Here is a 25,907-nt window from a genome sequence, read left to right on the forward strand (position 1 = left end):
TCATCCTTTTTTTAATAGCTGATGAAACCACAAATATACTATAGAAACTCTGGAGTATGCAGAATGAAAGTAGTACAAAATAAAAGTGACTTTTTCTGTGTGATGTTCAGAGTAACATATGGATGAATAATTATTTATATTTGATATATGTATAATACTTGAGTATTTTAAGGTGTTAATTGACTGCTTCGATTAACGGAAGAGAAGAAAGGTCTATAAAACAAAACAACACAAAACAAAACAAGTTTAGTTTCTAAATACACAGTAACCTGGGGAGCCCACCCCCCGATATAGCACTGGCCAATCTTATTAGTCATATTTATATTGATGGATTATTTTAGCCAATGACAAGGGACCACAAACAAGCGTGGGCGGGTTCCTTTAGCAAGGCGTATAAAATAAAGGGGGCTGGGTTTTACCAGTACAGTAGAGTCCGTTGTTTTGATGAGAATAGATGTCTTTGCGATAGTCGGCGATTTGTAGCAACCGTAACCAGGTTATATATATTTTCACGACGTTAGGTAGCTCGTTGCTGCTTTTCTGATCGAGTCGCTCTGAAAAAGGCGGCTTGATCTCGCTAATAACGGTCGCTTTGTAAATTAGGTCGGAAGGGATGCCGCTGCAGACAGACTCCGACGGACGCCAAGAGTCTTTGGATGTAATCTCATCGCACTTAATCGGCAAGAGCAGCTTTTCTATAAACTTAAAAAGCCTCAGAATAACTCATTCTCGACCGAGTGTTTGTGTAAGATGCTTAAGCTCGAGTGCGAACTAAAGGCTGTTCTGTGAAGACAGGAGCGCAATTGTCAGTAAGCTAACTTAGCTACCGTTAGCTGGTCACCCACAGAGCGCGGTTCGGTTATCTTCAGCACCCTGCTGGTCACAGAGGGGCAAGTATCTACCGAGACAGCTCACTGCTCGATTTTGGACCGTCTGTTTTCGGCCAGTGTCGAAAAATACTGCCTGGTAAGTGATTTATATGGGAACCAGGAAGACTGCTTGTCAACTAAATGTAGAGCAGAGTGGGGGAGGGGCAGCTGCTTCTGTTTTGATCTGCAAGTTGTCCTCGAGGGGCGCTGCAGCCCCCTCTCTGCTAAATAACACCATTGTTTATCTGCTTGTCGCTGATTTGTAACTCGCTGTGTAATGACTATAAGACGGGCACTGTGCAGGCATGTTAACTCCAAGTTATCGTTTCCTTAAGAGACCTGTTGTGAATGCAAGCTAAACAGCATGTGTATGTTTATCTTTATGGTTCTTGCAGACTACAATGAAGCTGTTGGAAAACTCCAGCTTTGAAGCTCTCAGCTCCCGGCTGTGTGTTGAAACAGGGGAGTCCCGCATACTTGGCAGGTAAGACTTCCATTTCTACTTTTTTTTTTTTTTTTTTTTCCTCCCCCCATTTAGAATGATCAGTGAAATGAGTAGATGCGACCAAAGAATGTAGGAATTCAGAAGATATAAAAAATGCATAAAGTCCTCAGTATTAAAAATGCACCAGGTGGTGTAAGTGGTGTAAGTAAGCATGATTTGGGTTAGGTGTGCTGGTGACTCACGGGTTAAAAAAAATGGCACAGGGTCTGTTTGTGGACATGTAGGCAACATTTCAGACAGGTGACTGGTCCCTTGAGAACGTTTTGGGTATTAACTGAATTTTTTTTTTTTTAGGTCTTTCTGCTGCACTTGAATGCCACACAAACTTCAGTTGCAGTGCTTGTAGTTTCTGCATATTTAAGACGTGCTACCTTAGCTCACCTGATTGTGACGCATGCAGAGTTTATTTCACAAGATGAGTAACAAATTCTTCTGTGCAGGTTTTACGAGGTTGCACTTCTAAAGTTGAACCAATAAACTTTGCAGGCTTGCAGTGTAAGCAAAAGTTTTCCTCATACAGGAGAGATCTACCACTGATGTCATGAAAATGAGTGGTAGATGGTGCGAGAGGTGCGGCTGGCTCACAGTTCATGTACACTCCTCATAAGCGGGGTAGTAGAGCAAACAGCCACCTGGGTGTTATGCAACATCATGGTAACTCTTTACCTCAGACGGCCTAAACTCAGAGCCTGCAGTGAAGGTTAATTTATAACTGACAGCTTGGGAAACTGTAAGATATATCGGCGTGTTGTCGATTATGCAAAGCCTCCAGCGGGGCCCGAGGATACTGTGACAGTGTGGTTACATAAAGAGCAGTGGGCTGTGTGTGGAGTTATGCAGCTCGGTCTGCTGTTCTGTCTTTCTGGGGTGTGTGGGCGGTGGTTGTGACCTCGTGACGCAGATCACGGTGTCCTCTCACAGCGCGCTGTGGTTATTTCTAAGACTGTTGTGAAGTGTTTTTTAGCAGATGTATACATGCACACATACACTACATAGTATCAGGACTGTGCTGGTGAAGCAGCTGCAAAGGCTGCTTAGTGGATTTGGAGACAGCTCATCATAGCAGACTTTAGCTGAGAATTAACTGAACAGGCTTCCAGCGCGGATTATGGTATTTTCATGCAGGCAAGAAAAATAAAATAAAACCGTAGTCAATTTATTCAGAGGGTGCATAAATTACCTGAAAGAAAGCAGCTGGTGTTCTGTGTGAAGATTGTTTCCTACTGCAAACAGGAAAGTAAGGCAGTAAATAAGTAGGCCTGAATTGGTAATACAGTAATAATGAAATGCATATATGTCTTTACTCTTTTCTACTCTGAGCACTCAAAGTGCTCTATACAAGATGTGAAATTCACCTATTTACACACACATTAATAGAAAACACTAAATTCAAGCGCTTTCTATCTGAGGTTAGATAACATTCGCACAAAGATCAACGCATCAGGATGATCTCTTTAACTGTTATACCTCTGGTCTCTACTGGAGTAATAATGGGTTTGTGTTTTTCATGAGTTTTTACTTGAATTCAGGTGAGATTCAGCTACGTTTTCAAAGTGTGCTTATTTGCTTTGAGTTGGTTTTTATTTCAGTGAACTGAAATGTTTCTTTATGCCTAGTTTTAAGTTTAGTTGTGTGTGAGTGAGACCAGGGCAGTTATTTCCACCCTGATGTCCCTATAATTAGCCTTGTCAGCCTTGGCGAGGGTCTTAGCACTCAAGTGTATCCTGCAAGTGACACAACCTTTTGCTCTTGTATAACCTCTTGGTGAGAGGGTGCAAAATAAACAACTGCACAGCAGTCTGCTGCGCTGCTCTCATATATCTCAGCAGCATGTGACCTAGAAACATGAAAGAGCACGCAGGAAACGTTAGCCACGACTTGTCAGGCACTCCTGCAGATATGGCTCCGGTGAAAGGAACAGGCTGTCTTGTTGAACGTGTAATAGCTTGTAGATATTTAGAGTTTATGTGTTGATAGTTATTAATTCCCAACTATCCTAAAACAAACGTACCTACATTGCAGTTTAATGAAAAAAACAACAACAAAAAAAATGGAGTCCTTCCCATTTCAGAAAAGGTGTTTGTGTATTTGGCATTAAAGGCGGTGATCATGGAGAACACATTTGATAGAAATCAGAGTTTTCAGGTTGTTTTGGCTTTTTGATGAACAGATCCAGAACATATTACACACAGATGAATGAAACGGATCAATAAAGCTTTCTGTCATTACACTACTGATTTTGATTTGGCTCTGGTTAAACCCTTTTTGGTTGGGTGCCAGTAATTTCTCTATGTAAAGAAAGTCTTTATCAAAGGTTTCTTGGAACAACATTTGTTTGTGTTCATTAATTTAATTTCAGGGGGGGCGGGTTAAAATGAATTTCATCAAAATGTCCTGGAGTGGCCCATCTGTTATGCAATCATGTGTTTAATCCTGCTGGGATATTAAAATAGTTTCCAGTGATTCGGCCGCACCCTCCCATCGTCATGTTTACATCGTCCAGCTCTTAAATGTTTTTCGCCTCTTTCTTCCCCGCAGGATCGAGAGCTACTCCTGCAAGATGGCAGGAGACGATAAACACATGTTCAAGCAGTTCTGCCAGGAGGGGGAGCCGCATGTCCTGGAGGCCCTCTCCCCTCCTCAGTCCACCAGCGCCACCAGCCCTTCACAGTGAGTACTGCAGGCCAGGTTCAGCATGTTTGGAAGATGAAGAAATTGAATACTTTCTTTGTTAGTTTTTAAAAACAAAACAAAACAAAGAACAAAAACCATGATGTTCATTTCTGTGCAGGCTGGGGAAAAGCAGCGAGGACGGAGAAAACCCTCTGAGCGACAAGTGTTGCAGGAAGACTCTTTTCTATCTCATCACCACGCTCAACGAGTCCTTCAGGCCGGACTATGACTTCAGCGCCGCGCGAGCTCACGAGTTCAGCCGAGAGCCCAGCCTCAACTGGGTCAGGATGCCGTTCCGAAGCGAAACATGTTCTCTGCAATGAGAAAAAACAATTTGCTTCAAAGATTGCTTTTCTTTTTCTGTCCAGGTGGCTAACGCAGTGAACAGCAGTCTGTTCTCAGCAGTGGGAGAAGAATTTAACTCTTTGGGACCCGAGCTGTGGAACGCTATCGACCAGGAGATCAACCTGCAGGGCTGTGACATTTACAGGTAGGTGCTGAGATCAGTTAACGCTGCAGAGCGAACCATGTGGTGTGGAATAAATCTGTTTTAAGCTTGAATATCTTTTTCTAGCTACAACCCAGATCTGGACTCGGACCCTTTTGGTGAAGAGGGGAGTCTCTGGTCCTTCAACTACTTCTTCTACAACAAGAAACTGAAGAGGATTGTATTCTTCACATGTCGCTCCGTCAGGTCAGCAGCTACAGGCCTCCTGCTCACCTCTACAGACTCTTAACAACTCGCACATTGTGTTTCCCACAGATTTGTGTGTGTGCAGCCAAATCAATTATGAAATGACAACATTAGTAAGTTTCAAAACTCCTCCGTTCTTTGGACATTCTCAAGCTACACAGTCTCGTGCTGCAGCTGCCGACAGGTGGCCTTCTTGAGCTTAGTGTAGCACCAATGAACCAGGTTTCCACCTGCTTCACGTTCTGGTTGGAGCACACGCACATCAGATCTACAGAGCAACAGGATGGCTGTTTCCACTCTGCAGCACAAAACTGTAGAGTCGCAGTACATCTGACTGTTGGGCTCATCAATCAATTAAGCAGAAAAGAGAAAATAAAAGTAAAATGCAAAAATGGTTTGCCAAGCCTTCGTACAGCCAGACCAAGTCAAAATCATTGTTAGGCAACAGTCAAATCCCTCCACTTGTTCCAGTTAAAGTATCCCAGGTTGAATGCACACATAGTGACACAACGGGGTCTGATCGTGATAATCTTTCTGCAGCGTCCTGAGTGGTTATGGCCGCGGCAGCCTCGACAATGAGCTGGACATGGAGCTGGACGATGAAGAGGAAATGGATGGCTTCACTGAGGACAGGTGAGACTGCTTATTGAACGCCGGATTTCCTTTACTGTAATATGTGCTGTGCAGTACTTGTTTTTCTATAAATAAATGTGTCACTTAAATTCTTTTTTCTTCTCCCAGCTGCCCCAGAGCTCTGTGTGTGTAACCGCCTCAGCCTAAGAGTGTCCAGGCTTCTCCAGTGTCCATCCCCCCCGCCTCTTCCTCGCCATCTATTTGCTGCCTTGTCCAAAGCCATTTTCCACCTTCAGACTAATGCATGTTTGATGCCTTCTCTTGCCGGTGGTAAACTTTGTGTTGTGGCAGGGTTTTATTTGTATTTGTTTTTAGTTAAATACTCCTGTGTCAGCATAAAACTCTTTCATTTTCCAGTATTTTGTTTTTTGTTTTCCGGGATCCTGAGCTCTGAGCCCATACAGCCACATATGGACTTCTCCACTCCTGCCACATTTCCAAAGAGACCACTTCACGGACACTTAAGAAAGAGGAGGTCTTGTTGTGGACAAGTGGCTCAAAAAGACTAAAAGCAAGTTTCTTGCAGATGATGTCACAGAGAGGAGTCCAGAAACACCAGCATAATTGAAAACTGACGAGGACAAAAACAGAGCTGGGTCCGTTTAAGACAGGACACACACACACACACAAAAATCCAGCCGAGGCTGCCTGACTGACTGATAAGCTGAGAGCTCCGTTTCCTCATCTGTTGTTGCTTTTTACGTGTGACAGTGACGTTACTGTGAGAACTCTTGAAATCTAAAAATGTTGCATTTATTACTGACTGTATTCTTTAAATCTCCACAGCCAAGGAGAATTATACTCCTGGCGTCTGAGTTGCAGCTTAGAAAACATATCAGCTTTTATCAGATAGTTTCACTGTGTTGTCTAAATTTTTTGTTTTTTAAATTGTCTCCAATTAATCCCTGTTCATTCCTGAATGTGTTGACAGTGTTTTTCTTTGCTCATTACCCCAGTGCAAAGACTTCATTGAAAAGTGAATGTATAGTAGAAAAAAATATGCTGCAGAAAATTCTTTTTAGATGAGCTCTTCGTGTTCCTGAAAAGTACTTAGGAGTTGTGAGTCTTTTATCGACTGCCCTGTGCTTCATTTGATCAGCAAATATATTAAAGATGTGAATAAATTGGTGTTTGTCTTTGAAACGCAGCGACCTAATGAAAGTTATTGACTCTGAAATAATTGAAAGTTTAAAACAAACCTTTATTGGAAATGAAACTGATACAGTACAGACATCACCACACAGTATATGATCAGTTCCCTTGCTTTGAGTTTAAGGTAAAAGCTGTAAACCTTGGTGCTGCAGTGTCTGGTGGCCGCACGCTTCATCCACTTCCTGTTTGTGTAAAAAGACCTTGCACCAGAACATCTCAGAGGCACTCTCAGACCAGGATGGTTTGCAGTCAAGATTCAAGCACCTCATCACTTTTTTTTTTTTTTTGGCCACTTGCAGAACTTGTAAAAGGAATACAAGGTTTAAAAGTGACACGTGCATAGATCCATTAGCAAGTTCAAGGAATTAAAGAAGGTCAAAATCACAGGGCGACCCTCAGATTGAACTGCACGGTCCTCCAAGATGCCCAGAACAGGTTGGTTAAGGCGGAGGATCAAGTTATACCTAAACAGCCGAAATTACATTAGGACCATATTTCTGCTATTCCTCATAGCCAAGTGGTTCATGAGTAATGACTTCATATAAACGTGGCACCTCTTTGAAGGTTTATTTAAGAGGACTGAGATGCCAGAAAGGCTGTCAAAAACTAAAAAGCTTATGGGCGGGGTTTGCAACATCAGTGACCGTGTGTTAATACAAAACAGGTCTATAAGCAAAATTTAAATAAAGATCATAATGCATCGTTTAGGAAAAAAAATGTTGCAGTTTGAAATACTGTTATTAAAACTGAGCTGTGTACTGAAATAATGCTGCAGGGTTCATTTTCCAGAGGCTAGAGAAGGGAAAATTTGTAGTGCGTCAACACCATTTGGCTCAACAATATACAAGTACAGGCTCAAGGTCGTTAGAAAATAGGATTTCATACTTTACCACATTTTAATACGGCACCATCAGGTTGTAGTGTGAGAAATACCAATGGTGTAGCTTATGAAACAGAAATTATACATAACAGATAAACCCCTCCCCCTCCCCCCAAAATAAAAGTGTTGACCATGAGAACATTATTGTACAGTAACAGCTTGGGACCATTCCTTTAACAACACTGCTTGTAATCCCTTTGTGTCCCAACATAGATGAACTTGTATGGCAAAAAAGGACAGCTGCACCATGTATGGACATCCTCGTGGGGTTTATGATACGATATAATGTAACATGATATGATGAGAAGTATGTCATGTCAATGATGATAGTCTGGTGCCGTACTCCAAAATACTTGCTCCTTAAGCTGGTCTCTGTTATTCCTGGTCTCTGTTCAGGAGAAGGACTTGCTCCATTGTGACAGCGTGCCAACACTCCTCTCCAAATTTGTCCTAAAATAAAAAATAAAATAAAATAAAAAAAATAATGCTGTTCCATCCCAGCGGTGCTGAAGGTAGTCAGGCCATTAACGGCAAAGGAATGGGCTATCTGAGTCCGGCTCTGGAGGTCATCCATTCAAGGCCTTGACATAACCTGAAAAACAGGAAATCAAAGATGAGAATCAGCAGAACTTTTTCAGTGCCTTCAAATGTAATGAGAACCCACGATGGACCATGTGGCCCAAAGCCACAGACTGAATAAAAGATGGGTGTAGCTGCCATGATGTCACACTCTGGTTTGTGCAGCTCTGTTATGAAACTTTGAGTTGAGAGTTTCAGCTGTTGTGACCGTTTTTGAAAGTGAATGTGACATGCAGGTTTAAAATTCTTCAGCAGGGGTTTCACTTTTCAGACCTCAAAGCTGCATCCCTCTTTTATACCGTGTACTCCTGTAGAGCACTCCTAATTTGGAAGAGTCAAAGATACCCATCTGTTTTCACAGCTTTAGACAACTTCAGGTAACTTTAAGAGAAGCCAAATTGGATACATTGCAGAGTTGTCCTTCTTCATGTTTCACAAAGCAGAAAATCGTTCATGTCAGACACTTTCACACAGCTGGAAACACCCTGTGTTGTTTTTGTGTTGGATATTTATGTTCTCACCAACTCCCCCTGTTGTCTTACTGCACTTAATGTGTGCCTGTTTTTACCCTTATACACAAACAGCAGTGGGTCATATTTATTTTTAAAGCAGAACTCTGCCACTGATGGCTGCACAAAGCCTCCTGAGGCCTCAGGGCTTAAAGTAAGCAGATGCAGTGACATCTGGTGGCTCACACGCCTCACAGCCCTGCAGGACAACTTAACACTAATTTTACTGGATAAATGTCCTCATAAGTATGTGGTGTTGGTGTTGGTGTCACTATACTGGAGCACCAAAGCTTGTTGAAAAGTTGTCTGAACATAATATAGTTTGTTCCAATAAACATAAAAAACAAACAAGCAAACAAACCCCCCCCCAAAAAACAAGCAGAACAAATAAAACAGCCTAGCGATAAAAAAACGAAACAAAACCTGGAGCAGTAGCTTTTAGGTGCCGTGTTAAATCTGTTAAAGGAGAAAACGAAGATAAAAACACTTCATCTAAGGTTTGTATGGAGAGCTGCAGTTTCTGCTTGTTTGGGCCACATCCGTCTCTCAGAAAACAATTACAGAAAGAACAACAGAGACAAAAAACATCTGCATTCCCCGTTTTCTTTTATTGCTCACCGCTTTCATTTTAAAAAACTAATAAGATCAGTTAGAAACATCTGTGTATTAATTGAGATCTGGTTTGCAGCTGGATGAGGGTGAGATTTCATCATCTAACCCCTACATTAATTAAAAGTCTGCACACCCTGTCACTCTGTATTTCCTGCTTGTGAAGAATGAGCAGATCTCTCTTACCCCTCTCCTGTAAGTGCACAGCAGGACTGTATGTGCCAGGGGTGGTCTTTGATGGAGCTCAGGGTGAGGTATTTAGAGATCTCTGCTGCAGACATACAGTCCTTCATATCCTGCTTATTGGCGAATATCAACACAGCTGCTTTCCGCAGGTCCTGAGGGAGAACAATGAAAGCACAACCTTAGTCGCTGCCACTTTTTGAACCACAAACTCTAAACAATGCTGGTGGAGGAAAAGCCTGGCCATTGTCCTGCGTTATCGTCATATATGGTCATACTAGGAAGAGTTGAGTGTGTTACCTCATGGGCCAGCATCCTGTAGAGCTCCTCTTTAGAGATAGCCAGCCTCTCTCGGTCTGTGCTGTCCACCACCAGAATGATGAACTGGGGGAAAAAAAAAAAAAGTCCATGCTAAGTGACCTCTTTTCAAAAGGCACAGCAACAAAATGCAACACAGCGGGTGGGCATTTCCGAGGCTGAAACCCTCACAATGGGAAGTGGTGAGTGCTATGCAAATATCCCCTCTTGAATAAGAAAAATTGTCTCTGTATGACAAAATGCCAAAGGCATGTTAATTTGGAAGAGATGTGAGACACACCATCAAAACTAAGGCAACGACCACCAGAAGATGACACAGACCAACACGTTATTCAACATGAAAGTGACTCGGAGCACAAACTGTTATGTGACCATTTGACTTTACAATCAAAATATAAATACAAGCTACTCCAGTAACTGCAGAGCTGCAGTAAAGTCTACAGCATCAGTTTAGCCACTGTTTGATACAAACACACCTGAATGTTACAGTAGTTTAACTCACCTTTCCATAATAATCAGTCACAAAAAGAATCTCATAGCTTTTCCTTTTTTCATCCTTAATTCCTGGAATTCACATATTTCAATTACTCTTTTAAACCTATCAATATTCACGTTATATTAATGTGAAAGTGAAAAGCAGGTTCTTAGATTTGAATTTTTATTTTTCAAAAAATATACTGAGTTTACTAACAAATACATTATTTCATTAACAGCTCCTGATTAATTAATTTACTAGCAGTCTGAGGTTTAAAAAAAATATCAATAACTGACCGTCAATATATTCCCAATAAAAGCAGTCAATAAAAATGCTGAATACTGCCTCTTAGAATTCCCAGAAACCCCGACATGGGGTGGTTTACATTATGCCAACTCTCGCTTCTCCCACAACCTAGGAACTGCTCCGAATCAGCCATCATCATCACCTTGATCCACCTTGAGGAATGAGGGAAAGGTTGGCTTCTGGAGCAGCTTAGAGCAAGGACACCCAGGTGTATAATCACATCTTAAATCAGGCGACATGATGTATTAATGCTGCACCTCCACATAAAGAACAAAGTTTGCCATCAGGGGAGGAGCTGAAGCTTTGACAGCTTTACCTCCTCCACGCTCACACGTCTTTTTTTGGATCTCTAACACATCACAAAGAGGATATGAGAGAGAGGGAGAGAGAGGGAGGGAGATGCAAGTGAATATGTGAGGAGACATTTTAGGATAATGGAATGCTCCCACAGAAAGCATAGGGAACAATGAGGAACTGAGCTCTGTATTTAAATCATGAAGCAGCCAAAATGGATATAAACCTTTAGTGAATATTGTAAAGAGCAGTCTTTAAGTTCTCATACACATCTGCCTCTGCTGTTTGTCTTTTTACTGTGGCAGCTGACCCCTTTGCTTCTCAGACCGGCTCCTTTGTGAATAGGGTGACCTTTGACTTGGGCGGCCTATGCTGCCGTCTGTGCTCCGAGCAAACACCAGCTGCTGTGCTCAGGGAGAAAACTGTGCTCAACAATACATGGCTACTGTCGAGTGTGTGAAAGACTCTGCAAGGTGTTTCTCACCTCTGTATTGGAGTAGTAGGTGTTCCAGGAGGATCTGAGAGACTCCTGCCCACCTATGTCCCACATTAAAAAGTGGGTGTTCTTCACCACTATTTCTTCCACATTGCTTCCGATGGTGGGAGAAGTATGGACCACCTCGTTCATTAGACTGAATAAAACAGAAATGCAAAGTGGGTTTGTGTTTTTCCAACTTTAAAAGCATTCAGGAAGGAAGGTTCAAACTGAAAAAAGGACTTACAATTGGTAGAGGATAGTGGTTTTCCCTGCATTATCTAGTCCCACAATGATCACCTTGTGCTCTGGAAAACAAAAATAAAAAAAACAAAACAAACAAAAAAACAACAACTCAGAAATTAATTTGAAAGTATACAGTTTGAAACAAAAACTGGATCAAGCTCACAAAAAGCAATCACACCAAAAAATAAAAACCTCAAAAACTTACTTCCTACCTCATGTCTTCCTGACCTACTTTTCCCAAATAAACAAACAAACCTAGACCTACACTAAACTCCTCTCATTCATATAACAAGCTAGAACATAGAACAACAATGAGGGTTTGAGGCTGGTGCGAGACAGGCAAACATGGTGGGCTAAATGCAGAATTGGAGGAACATGTAGATACTAAAATATTTCAGGCCAGTGTTTTAACTTCTTGCCCTTGCGAGGCCTCCGGCTGAGAGGAAGGAAGGAAGTCTGGCCAAAGGCCATCGCAGCTCTGAGGGTTTTGATGAACTACATTGGCTTTCCAAACGTTTTACATGTATATTGCTTCCTTTACAAGAAGCAACATTACACGGTTTTTCCTGCATATATTAAAAAATAAATAAATAAATAAAAATGTTGGCACCCACCAAAGAGGTTTTGGTTTGGCTTTTTTGTTTTTTTTTTTTTAAGAGTTTAACTATCAACAAAAATTCAAATAGATGTCACCACACAGGGAAAAATACGCATATGATGTCCAGAGAAAGGAAACATTTGTTCCTAGAATGCGCTAAAGGATTAAAATTCGGCAAAAATAACAAAAAGGGATTCATACACCAAGAAGAATTAGGTAACAATGAAAGTAGGTATTTGCCATTCTTAGGGCCAGGCAGTAAGTAAGCAATATAACACATGCTAAAGAGCACAAAAAATAATTCCCTATCAGATGACAAATGATGACTGGAATCAAACAGAAAATACTAATTCTATCTGTAAATATAACCACATCCTTCATTGATGATTTTCACTTCCTATTCCTCATTATTAAGAAAAATAACACTCACTTACAGTAAGGGGGAAAAAAGCAGAAAGTTGAAGCTGTACAGTTAATGAATACTTGACACTGCATTGGAGGACATTTGGCAAACCCACATTGAATACTTTAATACAGAGGACCAAAACTACCTAAAATCAATAATTTGAAATTTGTTTAGATATTCTTATTACCCGAGAGCTTATTTTGGTACTTCTTTCGACATGTATACATTTCTTTACTGTTCCAAGATGCAAGTGATGAGGAAAGGAGTAAACCTTTTGTCTGTTTAATATATATTTTTTGGGTTGAATTGTATTTTTTCTCAAATTCTGTCCTCCATAGTTTAAAACTCGAAATTACACGATAATGTTGGTTATCCAGCTTGGTAACCTATCATAAACGGGAGCAAAATACTAGTTAGACTAGTTCCATTGTTTTAAGTGGACACTTGGAGCCACAACTGAATAATTATATTTACAGTAAACATCTTTCCAGAAAGTCAAGGAAAAGTTATGTAAGCGCGACGTGTCCTGGACAGTGAGCCAAAGCTGATTGACAACACTGTGAACATACTCCGGTAGGTTCTTAAGGTAATTATATCGGTTGATAAACAGATTAACAGTTACGATGTTGGGTGGCGTCATGCGGGTGGAGAGTAGTACCCTGGTTTACAAGATAAACAAAGACAGTTCAGATGGCAGTGCTTAAGTAAAAATAAATAAATAAAATAGATGTGTGGGGAGATAATTCTGCCATATGCTATTGTGGCACCTCAGCTGCCCTCTTCATGCTAACGGGCTAACAGTTCGCCTTATCCCCGGTTGAGAAGCCGGCGGGAGATAAGTGAGCTGCAAAAACCGACACCCACCTTGGTTACAAAAGAAGCTCCACAGTTTGGCGAGTATGAGGCCCATTGTTAGGGATAAATGCCGATGTCCGTCCCTCTGTGGATAGAGCGACTTTCTCCACTCTGTGGTCCGCACCGTGCAGTCCGCGGCTGGCTGCTTCTAGCTAACACTAGCTCAAAGAGCTCTGGTCTACAAAACACCTCAGCGACCTTTTCAATGCGAACTCCATCTAAAACATCTAAGCCATGAAGCTAAAACCAGATCTAAAACAATACCGGGATGAGTTATTATTGTGTAGGTGTAAGTAAAGCCTAAAGCCCCCACAAATAAAGCCTGTGTGTACAGAGCAGCTGTGTAGTCCCCGTGAGTATCTACTCCTCTCTTCTTCTGCCCGTTAGCTGCCAGTTGTCCGGTGAAAAAAAAGCAATCCCGACTGCTCAGTTATCTTCCGGTTACGTGATGACGTTTACGCATCGTGGCATGTTTGTCTTTTAAATCTCCAGTTTCTGCTTCTTCTTCTTTTTTTCTTTTTTTTTTTTTTAGGAATGGTTCTTATCAATGAAGCCAAGCCGCTAACACTTCAGTTCCACCTTTATTTGCTTCTAAATTATATTGCCTATAACTATAAAATTCCTAAGGAAAAGGAGTTTAGCCAACATTTAAAACAAAAAGTTTTATGTTTAAATGTCATAATTTTAAATGTTTTACTATTTTGATAAAGTTTTTACTTGTTAGGTTTTTATAAATAAATTTTTATGATGGATATATTATTTTATAACTTGCTTTACTGTTTAAACACAACAAAAAAGACAAAGATTTATGCACACACACACGTACACACGCACACACACACATGCAAAACATGCAAATAAACTTTATTTTTTTTATTATTTATAATTGTTTATTTATTTATTGAAAATGCTGTTTTCTTTTTGGTGGATTTATTCTTGAGCATATTCTTCGCACAATTTTTTGTTTCTTTTTATTTAGAATTTATTTAGATTTTTTTAATATATCTATTCTGTTTAATTAAAGAGAAAAATCAATAAAAAAAAATTAAAAAGAAAGACAATTTGTGTCACGTGGCCTATGATGTATGCGGAAGTACTTGCAAGAAGAATGCCAAAACAATCCGGTGGACTCCACGCTGCACAGAAGTGAGTAACGAAATACAATTAAAAGCACATTTACAATGAAATCAGACCTGGAGCGGAAAGAGAATTTAACAGTCAATGTATTAAATAAATTTTAAGAAGCGGACTTGTTGAATGTTACAGAGTCGTTTAAGTGATACGATCTTTCATATACTTGGAGAAATTGCCCGGTCTAGCGATAACATTTTGGTCTGTACAACAGGTATCGCTGAATTGTTGGCCTCTTTAGGTTTCCACATTAATCCAGTGGCGGTGATAATTAAGATGTCCATCTGACACGTGTTGCTTTCCTGCTTTCCTTTCCACAGTCTGAAGCCTTGTTAAACAGAGGAAATGTCGATTTTCCCACGAATTTCCCTGAAGCCTGAAGTGACTGAATATCTTAAGAGTGTCTTCTTAAACAAGGAGGTAAGAAGACTTCACATGCACTTCTTGGAATCGCTGTCTTCCCTTTCAAATGAAAAGATAACTCACTGAGGGAGTAGTTAGGATGCTACAAGTCGTCATTTATCGGCGTGTGCTTTCATTTAGCTGTTACAGTATATTTTCTGCAAATCTCTCTCCGCATAACAGTCACGAAAACCATTTGAGAGTTACAAAACGGTTACATGTGACTTTCTAACAAGAAATATTAAGTAATCTTTAACAGTAGTCCTGCTCCCTTAAACACTGATGGGTTCTCTCGTTCATTTGTCTTTTACAAATCATTCATATTACATTTCTGTTGTATGCAGTCAGGCATTGAAAGAGCTCAGGAAACATTCTGGATACTGATTCTGAAAAAGTAGTTAATTTATTCATTACTTCTAGGCTGGACTATTGTAATTCATTGTTACTGGGTTGATCTGAAAGCTCCCTAAAAGCCTCCTGGCACAACAAAGAAGCATCATATTACTCCTATGTTGGCATCTCTTCATTGGCTCCCTGTTAAATCCAGAAAATGAATTTAAAGTCCTTTTCCTCACATACAAAGCCTTTAACAATCAGGTACCGTCATCTCTTAAAGACCTCATAGTAACTTATTATCCTAACGGAGCTCTTCATTCTCAGACTGCGGGCTTACTTGGGGTTTCTAGAGTTTCTAAAAGTAGAATGGGAGGCAGAACCTTCAGCCATCAGGCCCCCTTCCTGTGGAACCTGCTTCCAGTTTGGGTTCAGGGAATAGACACCCTCTGTACTTTTAATATAGCTAAAGTATAGAGGTAGTTAGGGTTGGATCAGGTGACCCTGTCATTAGATTTTTGTCTATGCTCTTAGTCTGTATTTTTCAAAAAAGCACTTTATAAGTACCAGTCTGTTTACCATCTACAAACAGTTCTTTTGTGTTGCTTCATCAACATAAAGGCACACTGTATGCTTTTTATTACCTAACCCTTCTATTTTATTAGGTTTTAACGGCGGTGGGTCATCAGGAGGCAGAGCATCGTTTCAACAAGCTGCTCTCATGTCTGTCTCACCCACCTTCATACACCTGCGTACGAGCCAGCACCCATCTCGCCCCCCTTGAGGAGATCAGGCAGCAGCTGGCAGAAGAGCTGAGGAAGGTGGGTCTCTGTCTGGTAACAGAATGTAGAGGGCGTAAGAAAACCCACACAATGGGCTTCGGTATTTGGTTGCAGTGTGTTGGAGTCATGCTTATTTAGTTTGTCATTGTTTTTCTAGCAGCTGATGTGCAGCTCGTCAGCAGAGGAAGTCTCTGTGCAGATTCTGCCACACCCACGAATTGCAGATGTGCTGATCCTTCCCGTTGAAGGTCCGAGGTATGCGAGGAATGCTTCAGATAACTCTTAATCTGCTCTGTAGAGGTCGCACTCAGCACCACTTGGGCCTCTGAGGTTCTCCAACAACACAGGAAATATTTCTGATAACAAAGGAACAACAAACACACCCTCAGATAGCTGCCAACAAACTGTCAGTCAAAGAGAAGAATGGCATTTTTGTGCGTGTATCCTCTGTAACCGTGTGATCGTTCTTTGTCCTGTACTCTCAGACCTGTGAAGCAGCTCGGCTCAGAGGTGGTGGTGGGCGCTCAGTGTGGCGGCGCCGTACTGAGAGGCGCTCACGTCTTCGCCCCGGGGATCCTCGGCAGCCCCAAATGTAAGACTTGAAAAAAGTAGAAGTGAAGTGAGGCTGTGAATACTTAGAGCAGTGGTGTCTTTGTTTTCTTCACCTGCTCTGTGGATTGGAAGCACGTTTTACTTTTTGCCAAAGTATCTTCATTTGTTCCAAGTGTTGATTATCTTCCTTCAACCGAACCGTGTGCTGTTTTGTTTTCTTGTTAGACATGAAGGCGGGGGATTTGGTGTCCGTCTTCTCTGACCCTGGAGGGCAAGTGCACCCGAGGAGCCACCAGCTTCCAGGGGAAGAAGGTATTTGTGGGTAATGGAGTAGCCGAAATGGACCGCTCCACTATCTTCTGCACAGATGAGCCTGCCAGGTAAGTAAACACTGTTTTTTTTAAATTCCATATTCAGACCGTTCCACAGTTTCACTCCATGAGCAGAAACACAAAAGCTTTTTCTAGTACGGACCTTCCCTGTTATGAAGTTAGAAAAACCCCTTAAATTATAACTTCCTTCTTTCAAAATAAACATACTCTGAATATTACCTGGCAGTTCTTTATTTTTTGCTTTGAATAGAATTTGTGCTGTTTGGAAATAATTTATGGTCTCTAAAGAACTCTTGTATGTTTTGAAATGCTATGTTGAAAACCCCTTGCTCTTTTTTAAAAGCACCTTGGACAATGTGGATAGAAACTTTAAATTTACTCTTCATCTTAGAAACGTGTTAGCTGATTAGTTGTCGTCTTTTTTTCTTTCAGAGGTATCGGTATCCGAATGGTGGAGCCGCTTTACAGAAGTCCGTCCTTTGATGGTGTTTTACCTAGCCTAGCGTTCCTGCAGGTATTTTTTATTAGAGCCGCAGTGAGCTAAAGTCGGTGTAATAAACTAGAACCGCATTGGACCTTTATTAAAGTGGACCTATAATTCTGATTTCCAAAATAATCCGTATTTTCTGTTATAACTGGCTTTGTTGTAGCCCCTCAATTTATCCTATGGCTCAGGTAAACTGTCCTGTATTGTTCTGGAACAGCTGCACCTTGCAAACAGATGGTTTGAGCAGCAGGTGGATCAGGGCCCTATTTCAGGAAGCCGGTTTAGAAAACTCAGAGTGAAAAACGATACTCAGGGTTGAGTAACCCCGAACTGTCCAACTCGGAATATTCGGTTTCAGAAAGGCTGATAACAATTAGTTCAGCCAACGCGGAGTTGCTTTAACCCCAAGTTAAACGCGCGCACGAGGATGCATAAAGCCCTGATTAGTGGAGCACAGATTAAGCGAGTCACCATGGAGACGGAGGGAAAGAAGGCGCGGTCAATGTATTTTACAGCGCTTGAGGCCGAAATTCTGATGGCAGCATATGCCGATAACATGCAAATTTTGCGGAAAAAAAGTAACACAGCCTCAGCTGCAAAAGAAAGGGTGCATGCATGGCAAAACATAGCCGACAGAGTCAATGCGTGAGTGTTAATTTAAACATTGATCTAGGGATTTCCACCCATTTAACACGTTATTTCATTATATTTTATTTTATTTTGTATTTCATACATTTCATTTTGTGATGTGATTTGAGCGCAGGTGCAACCCAACAGGCCCCAAACGTTCCTGGCAGCAAGTAAAAATGAAATATAAAAATATAGTCCAAACAGGTAAGGTGTAATTGTATTATGAGCCATAGTGCTTGGTCTGTTTGTCCTATGTCAATCAATTGCAGTTAGAGGCTACATTAATTTCCCCTCTGTAAGCACTTATTGAAGTTATCTGAGCACATTACAAGTACATATTTGCTTACTCTGTATGCTCAAATGTGACCCGTTATAGCCAACAGAAAAAGAAGCGGAGGCCCGAAAAACAGGTAGGGGTCCTCCACCACCACCACTCACAGAGGCTGAGCAGTTGGCTTCCACATTTGTGATAATGTTGGCAGCATCACATATGATCTTCACAGTGCAGAGAACACAAATTAGCATCCATTACTATAATGAGATAATTTGTTAGTTTGAAATGCTACAGGGAACTATGTACCTGTACATTAATGCTGTGGAAAGACTTCCTGTTCACATAGTCTCCTTCATTTACTGAAGGAGCAATGATTGGAATGTGAGTGCCATCTATACAGCCAATCACGCCTGGGAACCGTGAGAATAAATGTAAAATTTAAGTAGTAGTTCAAGTATCACCACATCATGAATTAAGTTTTGTTCATCCTGATACCTGCAATTTTGTGGAATCCCTCTTTGATAAATCTTGTGGGTCTATGACCGGGGAACACCACAAACGAGTACAGGAGACGTTTCAGTGCAACTGTAACATTCCTGACTGCCCGACAGACGGTAGCCTTGGAAACGTGCTCAGCGTCACCAATATTATACAGAAAGCTCCCGTTTGCAAAAAAACGAAGTGCAATACAAATAATATGTACAGAACTGAGAGGATGTCCGCGATGTGTCACATGAGCAATATTAGGCCTGAGGATGTTATTCAAATAAATTATAGATTGTGCTGAAAAACTGTAACGTTCACACAGGAAATCATCAGGAAATGATAAAATGTCCGAACGCGCTCTAATCACTCTCTCCCGGCGGAGAGCTCTGCGGAGAATTTGGGCTTCAACATCTACTGGCTCTTCAAGGAAGGGGCACGCCATGTCTGACACTTCCTACAGTCAGGTTTCCGACAAAGAGGCGGAGAAGGTCAGGGTTAGTTGAAGTAAACCTGCTAGGGGGCAGGTTAGCTTCACGGAGTGTGTCGTCATAGTAACTCACTCAGGATTAATCTAAACTCGCTTTGTGAAACCGAAAACCCAGAGTTTTCGTTAACTCAGGGTATACTTACTCAGAGTTTGCACTAAACCGGCTTCCTGAAATAGGGCCCAGGTGTCTGATAGGATATCCGCTCTTTATGACATCATACTGATCCAAGAATTTAAAAAACTGCCTAAAACAGAATGACAGACAATGTGGAATAACGTATTAGGTCCATTTTAAAAAGAGCAGCAGTGAGGTTTCAGTCTGAATCAACCAGGAACTGTATTGTATACATGTTATGTCCACATCACTGCCCATACTGAAGCGAATCCATGTTGCGCAGAACCTCCCGTCTGTGGTTGTGGGACACGTGCTCGGGCCTCGCCCTGGGGAGCGCATCCTGGATATGTGCGCTGCGCCTGGAGGGAAGACCTGCCACATTGCTGCGCTCATGGGAGATCAGGTTCTTGTGTCCAGATGCGATCATAATTAATATTCAGAGTATTTTTGTTTTTTTTAATGCAGTGATTTGACTGGTCCATGTGGATGGTATGTTGCCCATGAACTAGAATGAATTTGACACCAGTGATTTAGATCTAGGTCTCAAGCAACACTTTACATTAACTGTTAACATAGAAAATGATCCAAGTGGAATTTAAGTACATTTAAGGTCAGCATCCGTACCCCACCAAAGGGGCCCACCACCACCCCACTGGGGGGCTGGTCTGTGTCCAGCCTGGAGGAGAGGGCGGACAACAACACGTTCATCTTTGTGTAATAAAATTAGTGATCAGATTGTGTCCTTGTTAGCATTTACTTGATTTAACTAAAACGTCTCCTGAGATAAAATCAAGCAGTCTAGGATTGTAATTTGTGAAATTTCCTTCCTTTTTAAGTTGTTTCTAATATTTTTCTTTTTCTCCGACACAGGGAGAGGTCGTAGCCTTGGACAGGATCCGGAATAAGATCGACCGCATTCGTCAAAATGCACAAATGTTGCATTTGCAAAGCGTGAAGGCGCACTGCTTTAACAGCACTCTGGCTGTGAGCAGTGACCCAGCACAGGAAACTGAAGGTGAAGTCCAGAGTTTATCTATGACGTAAATCTCCGGGGTTCATAATAAATAGGTAGCAGCTCAGTGTCTGTGTTTCCCAGGACCTCCGTTCCCTCCGGAGAGTTTCGACCGGGTTCTGCTCGATGCTCCCTGCAGCGGCCTCGGACAGAGACCCAACATGGGCAGCACCTGGAGCCTCAAAGAGATCTGCTCCTACCAGCCACTGCAGCGCAAGTTATTTCATGCTGTAGGTTTTACTTCACACACATAAACCACGTTTTATCATCTTAACATCACAGCAGTACTAGCGTTCTTTAACCTGCAGGTGGCAGCATTGGATAGAAATTCCACTGCAGCTTGATCACAGCTCAGATTTACTTGTTTAACGTCACTGTGAGGTTTGAAGCTCACTTCTCAGGCTTATGTGCAGTTTTACAAGTCTGTTCAAAAGTGCGCAGAGAAAGCAAACTGTCATTTCAAATTTCTGCAAATAACCTTTCGAGACCTGATCATTTTCTGTGATTTCGATTAAAAAAAGTTCAATTGAATTCAATTTTATTTGTGTAGCACCAAATCACAATAACAGTCGTCTCAAGGTGCTTTATATTGTAAGGTAAAGACCCAACACTGATACAGAGAACACAGAGAAAACCCCAACAATCACTTGCATGGAAACCAGCACAGAGGACATGCTTCGTTAGAGCTTCATCAGTGTTTCCTATTCCTATTTTATTTACAATTAGAACACAGAAACCACATCAAATATTTAGAAAATGAAGATGAAGCATTTTAAGAAAAATATGAGGTCACTTTGAATTTGATGGCAGCAGCGTGTCTCAAAAAAGTTGGAGGAGGCCGTGTTTACCGCTGTGTGGCATCCCCTCTTCTTGTAGCAGCAGCCTATAAACATCTGGGAAGTGAGGAGAGCAGCTGCTGGAATTTTGGGAAAAGAATGTTGCCCCATTCTCGTCTGATATAGGATTCTAGCTGCTCAACAGTCCTGGATCTTCGTTGTCGTATTTTGTGTTTCATCATGTGCCAAGTATTTATAGCTGGTGAAAGGTGCAGGCCACTTCACTAGTCAGAGAATCTTCTACTATGAAGCCGTGCTGTTGGAATAGATGCAGTGTGCAGTTTAACAATGTTTTGCTGAAATTTGCAAGGCCTTCCCTGAAAAAGACGGTTTGGAGCAAAATACCTGCATATATCTTTCACCACTGATGTGGCCTTTCCACATGTGCAAGCTGCCAATTCACTAATGCACCACTACACCAAGAAAGGCAGTCTTTTGAACTGAATGCACACCCAGAATGTGATAAATGATGAGAATTCGAGATAATAGCTCCGGTGTGTTTTCCCTTCAGTGACCATAACAGGCAATACTTTTGGAAGCAAATGTTAAAAAGCTGTGAAGATGAATCTTTAATACTTTAAATTTGGGCCTTTTAAACACGACAGTCTGTGGGAATTTCCACAGTTTTGGAGCTAGCCTCAAGTGGCCACAAGATGATCTGTAATTTATTTGGTACTTAATTTTAAACCCTGGAGGTTACCGCTAAAAAAGAGCAGCAAAAAATGAACTGAAACCAAATAGTTTTGGTCCAGTGCTTCTAAAACTCACTAAAAAGTTAATAAAACCACGATTACACCGACTATAAAGCGAGTACGTGAATACGTAGCTATCTGTGTCTCTGCAGGCGGTGCGGCTGCTGAAGAAAGGTGGTGTTTTGGTGTACAGCACCTGCACAGTGACTCTAGCAGAGAATGAGGAGCAGGTAGCTTGGGCCCTTGACACCTTCCCCTGCCTCTCACTTGTGCCACAGGTAAAGCACTTGAGCCACATGGACGTGACTGCAAATGTAAAAATCACAAAGTGAAACCTTTTTTTTGTTTTTCAGGAGCCCCACATCGGTGCTGAAGGCATGCCTGGAGCCGGCCTTCCACCTGAGCAGCTGCGCCTCCTCCAGAGGTTCAGTCCCGAGCTGAGCTGGGAGCAGACGGAAACTACAGCCCCGCTCCCCTGCAGAGCCGACAGCGACACTATCGGCTTCTTTATCGCTAAGTTCCTGAAAAACTAACCCGAGGGCTCGCGCTCTCGCACGGGGCTCATATGAGACAGCAAAACGGGAACAATAGTGTTTATATTACGACACTCTGTGTGCTTTGACGGGCCAGTGTTGACAAAGAGCTCCCTGCGCTGTTTACAGCATCTGCCTCTTAACAGCTGCTCTCTAAAACCGTGGGCCATATAGGGATAAGCTTTATAAACACCAGGGGAGGGTTGGATGGAAGAGGGTGGTGGTTGGGGGGCACGTGGCGACGGAGTCTGGATGAGTAACGGCAAATGCAGCAGCAGCAGCGCTGCGGTTGCTATAACAACAGTGACGACACAGCTGCCATGGTGACGGATTCGCTGGAGAATGGATCAGGAAGTAGGTGTAGAAAGAGGCCATGAGAGGAATTAACAATTTAGTGTCTTTGCAGCGCTGGAGACGACTGGGACATTTAATTAGGACTTCTGGAGCCTGCAGGAAAGAGGAGACGCTTGTGTTTGGCTCAGTCTCTGCATTCATCAGAAGGAAATGTTGCTCAGTTTTTCAGAATAAGAGCACATTTAAAGGGAGGCTGTTTCTGTTTTTGGAAGTGGTTAAGAGTAAAGATGTGAGATGAAAAAGAGATGTTATTAAAATGATGACTTCCAGGATATTTAGACCTTTTTTTTTATTTGTTTTTTTACTAATAAAATAAGAGTTAATTTAGATAATTCCTTAAAAACAAGATGCCAAAATAGTCCAGAGGTTTTTTCATGATGGTAGGGTTTACTCCTAGAAGACCTTTGCATATGATCTCAAACCATTTTTCAATTGTTGTCTAAATTCCTTTTAACTAATTGTATTTAGCAGAGATTAAAAAGAATTTTAGCTAATTTTTTTTCCTTTTTCTCTTTTGTTATTTATTCCTTTTTATGCAAGCAAAACAAGAATCGTCTTATATTTGAACATTTAGTCAACACATCCCAGACAAACGTCACGCACTGACATTCGAAAAAATACCGCCACCCCTCATTTCTTTATATTTTGCTAGAAAAACAGGCGCATAGAATATTACTATACAGGACAAAAAACTGCTAAAGAGCTTGATAGTCAGTATTTGTTAGGACCATTCTTCAACACAGTCTGAGTTTTCTTAGGCAAGCTTTCCTGTAATTTCCTCAAGTAGTCTTCAGGAATAATTTTCTGGGCTCTTCTTTGGATGTTTGCTGCTTGTGTTTCATTCTCTGTAAGATCATCCCAAACTGCTTCATTGATGTTGAGGTCTGGGCCATGACTGATAGTGTTCCATTGTGTCTTTTATCCAGGTATTTTTTTATTGCATTGGTAATAATTTGGATGCATTGCTCAATCAGACCTGTTACCACTGATTTTAAGCTAAGTTCTTGCGTAACTTGGCATACCTCAAATTAAATGTTCTCCCTGTTTGCTTTCCTAATCATTGGCTTCTTGACAGCCATCGATTGTTTTTGCCTAAATATACAATTTAGTTGCTTCTTTTCTCTGTTGTATGTTGTACAACACTGGCTCTTCTCTTCAGTTAGGTGCCTTTTGTGCTTAAATTACTAATTAAAATGGTTTGTTAGACAGAAAAGGCTTAAAATGTTACAGAAACATCTGGCACTTTTTCATATTCATTAGAATATTTGGGGTCTAGATAATTGGTGCGATGAAAATCGACATTCAATGGCATCTTATTTCTCTGTGTGATCTTATGATCTTCAATTTTTCAAAGCTTTCTGATGTTCCCATAATCAAAGGCTTGGTAAAATAATTGATTCTCCACTTCCATTTCATATCTGCTCACACACATTATAGTGTGTTACATATTGCTACATGTTCATACGTGCTTATGGTTGCCAAATATAGGAACTAATTTATTCAGTGCAAATTTAAAATGGATGTCCAATAAATCCGCAGCCTGTGTGCAATTTATAGATCCGTGCCAGCAGTGCACCGACATCTGTCCCGTTCTTCTGACACAAAGTATTTTGAGGACCTTCACTATGACCTCAGCTCAATCCCCTTTCCTGGGAATAACATCAGACTCTTATCAGTCCACGCACACATCTGTCTGCGCTGCACTTCACCTCCCTGCATCTAAGCTGCATGTGAGTGCGGACTCGCTGCACCACTGAAGATTTGTTTTTCCCCGATTTCACATTAAAATTCAAGATCAAATATGCCTCATCTCCGAGTTTGTCTGTTATGAAGGCAGCTGTGAGTGTGTGTGGAGGCAGCTTCCTATTTTAGATGCATCCCCTCAGCATTGTCATTCATGTCGGGGTTGTCATGACGACTCGGGAGGCAGGCCGGTGAGTCTACCTCAATTTTTCAGTGGAGTTTCAGATGACTATTTATAGACGCACCGTTTCCCTCCTCTGTCTGGGTCTTCTGCTGACACAAACATCAAAACGGTCTCCCACTGCGTCAGTCGTTTGTTTCCAACTTTATTCTTCGTATTTATGCAATATGTACACATGTACACTGTTATAAAATCTGTAGTGCTACCAATGTAGCATAGAAATGGACGAGTTTTTATAATTACAATTATCAGGCAAAAAAAAAAACATTTAAAAAAAAAAGGTGAGGAGATGGTGTGTAAACAGAGGGCCAGAGTGCACGGACTCAAAGATCAACTAAAGTCTATTCAGGTTTTGATGATGTTGTTGACTCAGGCATATAGAGCAGGTAAAATATCCCCAAATCCATTAACCAGATCCTGTATTTTAATCAGAAGAGTGAAAAGAGGGCAAAAACTTAAAGGCAATATTTATCTGGTAAACACTTGGAATTATTTTTGTTTCTTTGGAATTTCAGAAATACCCACACTGAACAACACATCCTAAAATTAGCATTGTTTGTACTAAGAAATCAAAGTAGGACTTAAATGGGATTCATTAGAAAAGGGGTCAGGATTAATCCAAGATGAATCATCAGGACCTACGATTTGGTGGGAATGTTATATCAAATCCCTTTCACTTGAAACCAATGTGAAAAAGCCTGTTCCAATGTTATAAAATGTTTCTGGACCCATACAAAGAACAGTACTGCATGTGTTGAGAGGAAGTTACTGGAGAACTCTTTGTCTGTCTTGTAAGGCAAGACTAAGGTGCGCCTGCAAGAAGGCATGAATATGTTAAAACGTAACATCTAAAACCCGTGGAATCAAAAAAAGAAACTAAGCAGTAAGTGATGAACATAAAACGAGCAGTTTGACACTTTGGGAAATACGCTGTTAGAGCGATACCACTCTCATATACGAATCCCCCTCCCCCAGTAATGCCACAACCTGTTATTTGTAGGCTTTGTACAGATTTCACCAACACAAAATGGTAATTGTTGAGCTTTTAGAGGTGCTGGTAGGTGGTTTTTACCTTCAGAGAAACTGTTCACATGAGCTCTTTCCTCCTGTTTATTTGTGCTAAGCTAACCTGCTGTTGGCTCTACATTCCTACAGATATGAGAGTGGTATCAAGTTTTTCACCTGCTAAAAATCAATGCAGTCTGATATAACAGTGCTGCATTTATGAAGAGTATAGTATTCAGTTATTTTTAAAATCAAACAGTCATTGATTCAACTTTATGATT

The 25,907-nt window shown here is 41.3% G+C and overlaps 3 protein-coding genes across 3 annotated transcripts; 2 read left to right on the plus strand and 1 right to left on the minus strand.

Annotated features, from left to right (window-relative positions):
- Positions 1-414: 414 nt before the first annotated feature.
- On the plus strand, positions 415-6,498 carry maf1b (MAF1 homolog, negative regulator of RNA polymerase III b). Its single transcript, XM_040043836.1, has 8 exons — positions 415-966; positions 1,265-1,353; positions 3,913-4,044; positions 4,166-4,328; positions 4,416-4,537; positions 4,622-4,741; positions 5,282-5,374; positions 5,483-6,498. The coding sequence occupies exons 2-8, from the start codon at positions 1,271-1,273 to the stop codon at positions 5,505-5,507; spliced, it is 738 nt and encodes a 245-aa protein (XP_039899770.1). The 5' UTR covers positions 415-966; positions 1,265-1,270; the 3' UTR covers positions 5,508-6,498.
- Positions 6,254-13,703, minus strand: arl8 (ADP-ribosylation factor-like 8). Its single transcript, XM_040043839.1, has 6 exons — positions 13,269-13,703; positions 11,402-11,462; positions 11,164-11,311; positions 9,587-9,670; positions 9,290-9,441; positions 6,254-7,998 (listed from the first exon to the last, which is right to left on the minus strand). The coding sequence occupies exons 1-6, from the start codon at positions 13,312-13,314 to the stop codon at positions 7,950-7,952; spliced, it is 540 nt and encodes a 179-aa protein (XP_039899773.1). The 5' UTR covers positions 13,315-13,703; the 3' UTR covers positions 6,254-7,949.
- Positions 13,704-14,426: 723 nt separating this feature from the next.
- On the plus strand, positions 14,427-23,754 carry nsun6 (NOP2/Sun RNA methyltransferase 6). Its single transcript, XM_040043823.1, is given in 13 exon segments — positions 14,427-14,604; positions 14,711-14,810; positions 15,791-15,946; positions 16,065-16,162; positions 16,393-16,499; positions 16,685-16,722; positions 16,724-16,839; positions 17,224-17,305; positions 19,554-19,673; positions 20,141-20,285; positions 20,367-20,512; positions 21,963-22,088; positions 22,164-23,754. Coding segments are annotated over 12 exon segments (1,389 nt in total). The 5' UTR covers positions 14,427-14,604; positions 14,711-14,735; the 3' UTR covers positions 22,344-23,754.
- The last annotated feature ends 2,153 nt before the right edge of the window (positions 23,755-25,907 follow it).

Source organism: Simochromis diagramma, unplaced genomic scaffold, assembly GCF_900408965.1.
Source record: "Simochromis diagramma unplaced genomic scaffold, fSimDia1.1 OVJJ01000602.1, whole genome shotgun sequence".
Taxonomy (NCBI): Eukaryota; Metazoa; Chordata; class Actinopteri; order Cichliformes; family Cichlidae; genus Simochromis; species Simochromis diagramma.